Here is an 11497-nt window from a genome sequence, read left to right on the forward strand (position 1 = left end):
ACACTTTAATATCGGTACATCGTATATTTACGCGGTTTTATACCACATGGCATTTTATTATATAAAATATTTATATTATTTGTACGCGTCGTAGCTCTGCATGAATAAAAATATTTTGTGAATTCGTAACTCCGCATGGTTGAAAAAAGGAGTGCATCGTAGCTCCGCATTCTAAAAATATTTTAAGCATCAAATGACCGCATGCCATAAGCTGATATAATGAAATAACCAATGTATTTATTTTCCTTGTGTTTAACGTTTACGGGACGAATTCAGCTCTCTGAACATTCTCTATAAATGAGATAATTAGAACACAAAAAAAAAACTATTCACATTTTTTAAATAAAAAAATTAAATTATATTAAGACAATTATAAAAATTTTAGCTCCATTTAATCGTTTCTAGGATTACCTATCTATTCTAAAATATCAACTTTAAATTTATAATTAACATATTATATTGAATTTAAAATAAGGCTATATGACATAAGCGCCAAAGCAAAAATGAAAACATTTCTGCCAAAATTAATATTTTATATAAGTAGTAGTTCTTTAAAAATTAGTCTTATTTTATATTTTTTAAATTACTCATTTCTTATAAAAAAACATATTGCATTAAAAAATGATCAATAATAAATTTAATATATTGATTAAGATTTCATAACAAAAATTTCAATAATAAATTGTTAAAATATAATATAAAATATGCAAATAAATATAAATTTAATAAATCGGTCACCTGAGATTTTGGCGCTTATGTATGATATGATTTATGTGCTTTTGTACGATACGACTTTATTTTCTTATCTCATTTTGGCGTTTATGTTTTTCACCGTAAAATAAATAAATTAAATCAAGAATAAATGCGTTTTATGGTATAATATGGTATATTGTATACGGAGTTAAGGTGTTAACTTAACACTGTTAAGGCATTACAAAATGGTCACGATTCGTGCGCAGTTACGGGGCACCGATATTATTACATAATATATCTGGATAGTAATCGTAGTTCGGGTACGTCGGGAATGAGACTTCTAATATATATAGATGCTTTCCCGGCGTCTATACATATAAGACGAATTCCGGAAACAGTTGTAGCGCTTAGGAATGCGTATATTACACACACACACACACACACACACACGTGCGCGCGCGCCCGCACGTATCGAATCGTATTGAGAAATAGAAACTTCGTGGGCCGTTTGAACGATCCTTTTCGTGTTTTTCTGTCGGCACGCGTACTCTCGCGATAGTACACACACATAAATCCGATAAAGACCGCCCTAGGAATGCACGCGTGTCTGATTTCGAAGGGTCGTACCCGCTTCGCCGCAGCAATGCAACCCACTCGCAACTCCAACGTCTCGCTGCCTACGCCAAAACGACGGTTTTTGACAGGGTTTCTGAAATATAATATATAGGTATACATTTATATACCATATGATGTTGGTATATACATATAACGTTTCAGTTCGGCACGCAAGAGTATATATATATATATGTATATATGTATATATGTATATATACGGTTAATATCGGAGGGAAAAAATAAAAACGACCGTTTTCCAACGTCATGTCCGCGTATTATCGACGTGAGTGCCAGCAGGTGTTTTTTCAGTTCATCTGCGACAAAGACACGGTAGGCACGATCCTAGCTAGATCAGCTACGTGTCTTTGGGTTCCGATCCCCGCCATCCCATGGTCGGTTAAATAATTCCACGACGCACCGACCAGAATATAGGTGGTTTTACGCGGGCCGATAATCGCACGCTTTCGCCTACCATCGTCATCGTGGTGTTACGTTTTATTTACTATCACTATATATATATATATTTTTTTTTTTTTTTTGTTACAAATAAATTATGATCGTTCGTAAAAGGTCAAGTTATACAGCAACCCCTCCCATCACCCCCATCACGTTACGTACGGATAAGTATATCTGCAACTATATAATATACATGTCGTGCCGGGAGAAAAACTCGGAACTAAAAAAACAAACATGGCTATCGCGTTTAAGTAGGTATATGAGATGAATATCGACAGTCATTCGGCTCCCTCGTCGGATTATCATCGTGCTGTGCGTTGGGTACCTATACCTAAACTTTCATCTCCGAATCACCGCAGCTTAGTCCATCGAACGAGTCTTATATAAGTATAACATTATAGACAAGTGCGCCTTAGGGTACTTATATTATAACGTCCAGTCTAGTGTTTTTTGTACAATTGGAAAAATATATATTCATCAACTTGTATTGCAAACGAAAACGATTGGCCGCAGTTTTATTAAACGTCACCTTGAGTTTTAAACACAACATGGTGACTTTAACACGATGTTATTGACGTCCCGATTTCGCCTGGAGTGGCCGAGAAATAAGAACTTCGAATGGTTTGGGTTGACAGCGGAAGCGGAACTTCGTGTGACCCGTAACCCGTGGAGCCAGACGACGGATTTTGTTGGTAACTTTTTTGGGTAAATTGTGAAACCAACGACAAAAGATAATCTTACAATCCAGCCGCTCGAGAACTTAGAATTCAACTCCAAGGGACCGACGAAATATTTGTAACGACATTCACCACATCAGAGTATTAGCGAGCCTCCCGAGCATATAAGTATGGATTTAGATCCGACACCAGGATACCAAAGCCCTCTGGTGCTGGTCACTGCCACCAGTTGTATCTACATTATAAGTTATTTATGGCAGTTCATGATCCACGGTTGAAGAAAATTTCTGTTCTCTTTTTTTTATAATTGTATAAGTCATATTTCAAATAACCATAGAATTAAAATCTTATTTACAAATATATAAATATATCTTTTTTAAAGATTTTCTAAATTATTCAAGACATTATTATTATATTAAATAGACCTATAATAAAAAGGTACCCTTAAAAAATTAGGTGTTAAATGAAAGAAATAGGATAAAAATGTATAAATACCTAATTTAATTGAAAATCCAGTTCTTACATACTTCTTATGTATGTATTGTATTTTTATTTCAGAGAATAATAAAATTTAATTAACTAAAATAATAGTTTTAAACTAATTTTAAAATGTATTTTATGTAGCTACTTATCTGATATAATAAATTGTATAATAATAACGATTGTTTAAGTAATAATTGCCTATAAACATAGTTCATCAATAATTCATTTATATATTATAGGAATATAATTTTAGAATGTTATGTTATATGTTATTTAACAAACAATCTAAAATAGCGGAAATTATAGATTTAAATTGATTTTTAACAATAATATTATTAATATTTACTATATTATTACCTGTTTATTGAAAATATTACGTTCATATGTATTTTCTAATGATAAAAATGTATAATATATTATATAACTTATATTGAAATATTCAATAGATAATATATACATATAGGATATAATCCTCACAACTATTACTATACATGAAAACTTCTCTTGTCAGAAATTAAAAAAAATTAAATTAAAAACACAGAAGCCACTGTTATGTGTATTAGAAGTCTCAAATACTCGTGCTGTAAGAATTTTATTTTTACATAAGTACTGATTATTTATTATTGCTATGAATGATTTAAAGTTAAATTGAATAAAAAAATATACGATAACTTTCAAGCTTGTATGTATATATCTTATTTAATCTCTTTTAGAATTTCTCAACTAAAACATATTTTGATCATTTTTAACCTTAAAGTTTCTTTAGACGCCCTCTTGACATAGTGTTATTCCTTTTCAAACATTTTGAAACTGTCACGCCAAATTTTGTAGCTTTCTTTCTATCCGTATTTTCATACAGTGTACTGATGTTTAATTTTTTTATAGCTCAAAAACAGTATTTCTTTCATGATCTTTTCCCGATTGCATATCATAAAATATGCACCAGAAACTTAAAACTAATACCTTGAAAACGAAATTTAAAACGAATTTTGATCATTGGTTTTTTTTATTTATTGCACTGTAAATACGATTTATTGAATTTTCCTCGTTTAAAACAATCAATTATTAATTTTCATTATTTAACAATTCAATGTTATAAACGGCTTTTATTTTAACAGGTAGGTACCTAAAATAATAATTATTCATCAGTTGATAGTCGACGTAAACATCGCACTTAAAGTGGGTTTCTTAAAACTGTTATTCATTTCATAAATGTCGTAAGCTTATAATTTTATAAGGTACATATATCAATCAAAATAAATAAAACATTGAAAATAGTCATCAGTTCGAAGTATTCAAAAATTCAATCAAAATGCAAGACTTATCAAAATATACGTCAGATTCTGGCAATAGCTTACACAGAATATGAGCAAAATTTAAAATATTTAATCAAACATATTACTCTAAATAAAATTCTGCTATATGTATGTAGGTATTCAAACTTACAAAAAAAAAAAAATTAAAAATTTTCTAAAACAAATATTACTCTACACATAAAATTGTTTTGTACTTATTATTCTGTACACTTATGAATATTTTTTAATGAAAACAAATACTATAATCTTTCTCATTCAATTTTAAATCCTGTACTTGTAAATTAAAATACACTTATAAAGAATAAGATTGAAAGCGGTGAATCTTGGTCTTAATCTAACACGTAAGACATTGGAATTTAGATGTTATCTGTTTCCAAGGCACTGATTGATTTATTATAGAAAACTGGTAAGAATTCTGAAAATGGATTTTTAGACTTATTATACTCAAAAAATTGAATTCTGACAATTTTTATTACCTATAACTTTTATAAGACTATTTTGTGATTATTTTTTATCTTCTTAAATACTCAATTTTCAAATATTAAATTCTTCAAATATTTTGATACTGATAGTCAATACATTTCATGAAATTATAAATGTTTGATACAGATTATTTATTTATTTTGCAAGGATGATAGTGTAATGTTTCCACTTAATATATCCATCAATCCATCACAACACTATAATAACTAATAACGAAAAACATGATATATTATTGGGCATGGTGCAGTGTTATAGCTTTTTCAAATTTAAAGATTAATTGACTCAATAAGATTTTCTTGTTAAAATAACATTTATTGGAATATAGGTAATATAAAATCTATCATATTATTCACAATAATTATATGTGCGTAATATATTAAACAAATACTTGAATATATGAAGAGATAAGTTATCCTGGAGTAACATTTAGATAATACGATCGACTACATGATAAACTATTATATTAGAATATTATAGTCTATTACTCTATAGACATTTACAATATATAATAAAACATATTATTATTTTTAACTGTTTAATTGAGCCATGTCACGACACTAGCGCCTTTTAAGCTTTATCGGTGGATTTCCAGGAATTCTAATTGAGTTAAGTGCAGGAAAAAGTGGATTCGGATTGTTCGCAAGGCGACAGTGGAAGCGACTGCAGTGTAACTAGATGTTGCCATTTCGGTAACAGTCTGTACACCAAGATCTGAATTCAGTATATGGTTCGTTACACAGAAGGGCACGTTAGTAATTATATGGAGTGATATAGATTGGAACGCTTGTATTATATAAATGTTAGAATTTTTCGCCGTTCCCTATAGGTATCAGTATGGTTTGCTACATAGAAGGGCACATTAGTATAATTATACGAAGTGATGTAGATTGGAACGCTTGTGTTACACAAATGTTGTAGTTTTTCGCCGTTTCCCATTGGTATTTGGACACTATATGATGTCCAAATGGGCTTCAGAAGGATTTCGTAAAAGCAACAATTTATTTTTTAGGGTTAAGTTTGGATCGAATATATGTCCAGGAGCGGATATTGGTACTTTAGTCTTGAATTTAAGAGAAGACGTTTTTGTTTTATATGCTCTTCCCAAGTTAAGCGTTTGTCAAGGAACAAAGTTAAGTACTTTACATCGGTAATCGTTGGAATAATTTTAGTTTAAAGAAGAAGAGGAGGAAAAACGCCTTGCCTAAGAAAAAAATTACATGCGAAGACTTATTTGCTCAAGAAAATTATTACTGAATTTATACTTTAATTTAAATTGAATTGTATGCAATTGTGTTAAAATGTAGACGCGTATTTATTTTAATAGAAAAATTAATAATTTTATATTTAGGTATACAATATGTAAACAAATTAATTATTCATCAAATAATGCATTGTTTCAAATTACAAAATGTTACAAACTTATAATTCTAATTGAATAAAATTAGTAATCTATATATACTTAGTTTATACGTAGGACAGCATTTTCATTTTCCTACCTAAAGTGAACTGATTTTAAAATAATTTTTAATTTGAAAAATACTAGTGAATTAGTTTTTAAACTTTTATAAAAGATAAATTATTTATGAGGGATAAGATACTAAAAAATAAGCAATTTAATAACATAAAAAAATATTCAAATATTTTGAAATTTTTACTCATAATATGTTTTAAGTAATTTGTTGGTCTGAATTAATTATTATTTTTTAAAACTAAATGTAACTTTTATCATATTTTGATTGTAATTAATTTACGCTTAAAAACTTCATAATGTTAAAAAAAATTTTATTATATCAATAAGTTCGATGACCTTGTATGTCAGAAACACTTTAAAATAAAAAAGTCTATCATATTTTGTATTTTTCCACATTAATTCTTTTCTCAACGTGTTTTCAAAATTGTTTACTAGGTATCACGTTTTATAAGCTATAACTTATTTGTAGCATTTTCTCTAAAAGTATGGACCGTATTTTGTAATAATACGGATACTGAAACTAAAAACAATGGGTTTGAAAGAGTAATAAATGAGTACATTTTTAGCAATGCGTTGTTGGGGGCGGTAGATTGTGAATATATTAACATTTACTTTTATGTAATGGCATAATTATACACGATTTATTTTTATTATTCACATTTGTAAAGTAAAACAGACTCAGTGGAATTTAATACAAAATTGTATATTTCGTCTAAAAATAAAACAACAAAATTTTAATCACATAGATAGGTAAACATGTTCAGATGTTTTTTATCATTATTGTAAATAGTGCACAATAAATACTACCTAATGCATTAGCAGCCGGTCATAATAATAAACATTTAAGTTTTTTTTTTTTTTTTATTAGAAATAAGCCTCGGAAGCGAAGGTCATTGGCTGACAGTTTACATTGTTTAGGAAGAATTATTATATACATTATTTACATACACATATTACACATATTACAACATAATAGATTATAAGCTATTAATAAGATTGGTCTTGATCAAAAAAGACATCATGCGACTTATGTTGTCTGGGTGGAGGGCTTCCGATATAATATTTGCATTTAAGTTTTATAAAATAGTATAAGTAGTAGCAGTAATATAGGACATATGCTATAGGTACCAGGTTTTCAAACTTTTCAAGCCAGGCCCCTCACTTTGGTCAACCCCAGACATTGGTCCTGCCCATAAAATTAATTTTAATAGCAATTATTATTACGCAAATTTCACAATTTTTTTTTTGTCCTATCAATGTTGATTAGGTTGATTTTTAAATTTTCTTAGAGACTAGAGATTGTAAGATCGATTTCAAAAAATAAAAACTATTGTTACAACATATTATTATATATTTTTTGCTTTATTTTGATAGCCCAATTGAATCAAAATATAATATTATTGTATGACTGTTGTTAGTATTCAAACGCAAGAGATTCTGATATACAGAAAAATAAAACTAAGTAAATGTAGCGTATTATAATTTATAAGACATTTATGTACACATAAAAATGGATTTCATATTCGTAAAAATGCCGGAACATAAAATTGTAAGTTATTAGTACTATTCACTATATAGATATAAATATAGTGTGATAAATATTTTTTTTTTCATAATTTAACAATATATATCTCGTGCGGATGATGTAGGGTTGTATCGGCACATGTTGACAACCTAGGAGGTTCCTAAATACACATTTATTGGAACATATCATTATTTAATTTTTAACTCGTCCTTTATACGTACATGTTAAGTCTGTATTTTTAAAAATAACAACACCTTTTTTCAAAAAGCGGTTAAGTTGTGAATGTCGCTCTGCTGTACAGTAGGTAATAAGTGGGTTACTGTAATGGATGGAATTAAATTTGAATTCAATGATATTATATATAATTGTATACGAAAAACGATCCTGAGCGGAGACGGTTTACCTATCTAGGATATATTATAGATTATTAAAAATTTTCAAATCTTAGGTTTAAAAAGAAAAAGTTTCATGCATTTTTAGCTTAAAATAATTTACGAATTTTCGTGATTTTTATTTATGTTGTCAAAATACAAACTTTGAATGCTTGTAAAAAAAATTGTGACTTTGTATTTCTTTTATTTTTAAACTGCTGTTGTAAAAATGTGGCCTTGTATTAAATTTTCAAATCTTAGATTTAAAAAAAAAACTTTTATGAATTTCTATCTAAGATAATTTGAACATTGCCATAATTTTTACGTATTTAGTTAAAATTTGAACTTTAAATGCTTATATAAAAAAAATACCTCTCTAAAATACTAGCTCAAGAAAATTACCTTTCAGAAAAGATACTACACTTGATACTTTTGAGCTAGTTTAGAGGGAGAAAAAGTGTTTACAGAACAAAAAAGAAAAGAAAAAAGAAATAAATATCATTGTAAAACCAATACATTCCCCGCTCCGCTCAGAATCTAAAATAGTTTTCGCTGAATGAGTCCAATTTAAAATGTAATTATAAATTATAAATGTGTGTTTATAGTTTTATACCTATATCAAATGTATATCATTTAATACGCAGATGAATAAAGAAACTTCGAAATACCCAACACACTAGATGCAGCCTTCGGACCTGACACAGCTACCACCCACAAATTCTTAAATTCTTAAGCAAAACAAATCTGTACAATAAAATTTAAATTTAAAAAAAATGAAAAATGTATTTATAAATAATTGTAATTAATGGCTTTTGTCACCGATGTTTATTAAGAACAATATGAAAAAAATAAAATGTATATCTATAGAAAAATATTGTTGGAGTATTATTATCATTTATTATTCAATATATAATATGTATATATATTTTTTAATATAAATATGTATAATAAATATTTAATACTGTTTAAGTAAGATAATATTTAGTCTCTGATTTAGTAAATTTGCGAACTACCTGCTCAGTGAAATCATAAAATATTAACATGAAAAAATAAAAGTTTGAAATGTTTATATAAATTAATTGAGGTGATCCCTCGATGTTGTAAAAATCTCCGATACAATTCAACTTAAGGTAGGTAGGTACATGATAAAGTTTGTCATAGCTTATGATTGTATCGATATAATCAACGATAGTTAGATTCAGCTAAATTTCAACTAAGTTATTCTTAAACAGTCTTTTAACGAAAAATATTGACACTATTTATGTTGATGTCTAAAAAAAATGCATTCATACTTCGTTACTCAATCTTATTAAAACACACAGGTTAATCAGATAATAAGTAAATCCAGGACAGTTTTTGTGAATGCCTACTTGAAACGCATTCTAGAACTAACTATTATCTAGTTTAATATTGAATAGTTAAAAAAGAAAACTCTTTAAGATAATTATTATTTTGATATTTGTGCAACACATCGCAGCCAGTGTAATAGCTTCATTCTATTAATTTCATTACATTTTTATACAAGTTAATAATATTCTACAACTGTGAACACCATAATCAATAAAGTGTAATTTGTTTCTATTTATCTTAAAATAAATCCTGATTCATATTACATCTTATGACGCGATCGTATCGTATACAAAACACAAGACATATAAAACGTTATTATTTTTATTTTGCTTCTTTCATCGTATTAATATTTTATATATTTAATACTATTTAAGTAAGATACTAAGTAGTATGATTAGTTGATGCGAAACGTTTTAAGCTTATAACGTGTGTAGGTATTTACTATTTTTGTAGTAGGTACAAATTATTTAGTACCTATACCACACCAGACAATGATTTATATTTTTTATCCATAATACAATTAAATATAAGCCACTGGCCGTTGATAAAAACCGTTGACCGATTTAAAAAATAATAATTATTATTCATGTTAATTGCATTACAACTAAAATTGATACAAGAATTTTTTAATTTTATTTAAGTTTCAAATCTTGTAGTAGTATAGTATACCTACGTAAATCATTATGAAAAGGAAATAAATTTAAACTAATATTGTATTTTTAACCTTTTAGTATAAAAAAATAAAATATCTTTACCAAGAAACTGTAATAAATATGCAAAATATCTACGTAAAACCATGGTGTAGCTTTATAAAAATAAAATATATTTGCATTAAAAAGTTCATTACCTATTCATTTTTATAACTGCTTTGTTTATTCACCAACTATTGTTGATGAAATAAAATAAAATATGTATTTTAATAAAGATTACTAAAGAATCAAATAGAGGTTTAAAAACAACACTTTAAATGTAAATATTTTTCGTAACATGACTCATTAACATTTCTTATGTAAACTTGAACATAATTGTCAATTGTTATAAAATTAAAAAAAAAAATTATATTCAATTTAGTATATTTTTATATTATATACCTATATCTGTTATTCTACTGGTTCGTATTTGAGTCTTTGACATCATGGTCAATTTTTGACATGACGCCTAGGGGACTTACTCACTTACTATCGCATTGATCCTTTGAATGCTCTTATAGTATTTTGGTTCAAATATCAAATATTAAGGATGCCTATTTTAATTACCCACTAATTTTTTTTTTTTATATATAATTAGAGTATTTCTAGTAAGGACAAGGTTATTTTTATCTGTTCAAATGCCATATTTGGAACATAGTACGTAAAAAGCTATATAGCCCAAACGGATACTTAGCTGTACAAAAATATGCGATCGAGCGTATCTCGATCAAAGACAAAATTGCGTATTGCATAATATGGGTGAACGATCAAATAAAAACTACTTTATTACTATATTTTATGGGTACTAAACGTTTATTACGATGATATATTCGTATTATTACACCTATAGCTAGATAATAAATGTAATAAATACAATGTATATAATATATAGGTAGTTAAAAAGTCCAACGCAATGAGATGATGACAGGCAATCGTGCCACTTGTTTAAGACAATAATAAAACATCACGAGGTTAACAGTAGAGAAAGAGTGACAGACTGGCAGAGTTGAACACTTACGATTTTCGTGTTGAGATTCCGGAGCTGAGATTCGGCGTATCGGAAATCGCGTTTGGACTTCCGGTGATCCGCGGGTTTCGCGTCCATGTCGGCGGCCGTACGTCGTGCCACTGCGAACGCCGTAACACTATACCGCGAAATGTCGTATACGCGTCCCCGAGAATGGGTTTCGGGTGGAGGAGGATACCGTTGGTTGGGGGGGTTGGGGTAGTTTTTGGGGCCGGAGGGCGACACGACGTCAGCGACGACGGGAAGCGTGCGCCTGTGTTGTTATGACGGCGGAGACGCCGCCAGACTTGCGCGATGACCGCGGCTCGACTATAGGAGGTTGTTTTTGGATCTCGTCGAAA

The 11497-nt window shown here is 28.6% G+C and overlaps 1 protein-coding gene across 1 annotated transcript in view; it reads right to left on the bottom strand.

Annotated features, from left to right (window-relative positions):
* Nucleotides 1-11292, bottom strand: part of LOC149055397 (uncharacterized) — a 59117-nt gene extending 47825 nt beyond the window's left edge. Inside the window, exon 1 of the mRNA XM_089228794.1 lies at nucleotides 11148-11292. Coding sequence (XP_089084920.1) covers nucleotides 11148-11234 — 87 coding nt within the window. The 5' untranslated portion in view covers nucleotides 11235-11292. The remainder of the gene's footprint in view (nucleotides 1-11147) is intronic.
* Nucleotides 11293-11497: the final 205 nt, after the last annotated feature.

Source organism: Diuraphis noxia, unplaced genomic scaffold (assembly GCF_037042655.1).
Source record: "Diuraphis noxia isolate RWA-SAM2 unplaced genomic scaffold, SU_Dnox_SAM2 contig0005, whole genome shotgun sequence".
Classification (NCBI taxonomy): domain Eukaryota; kingdom Metazoa; phylum Arthropoda; class Insecta; order Hemiptera; family Aphididae; genus Diuraphis; species Diuraphis noxia.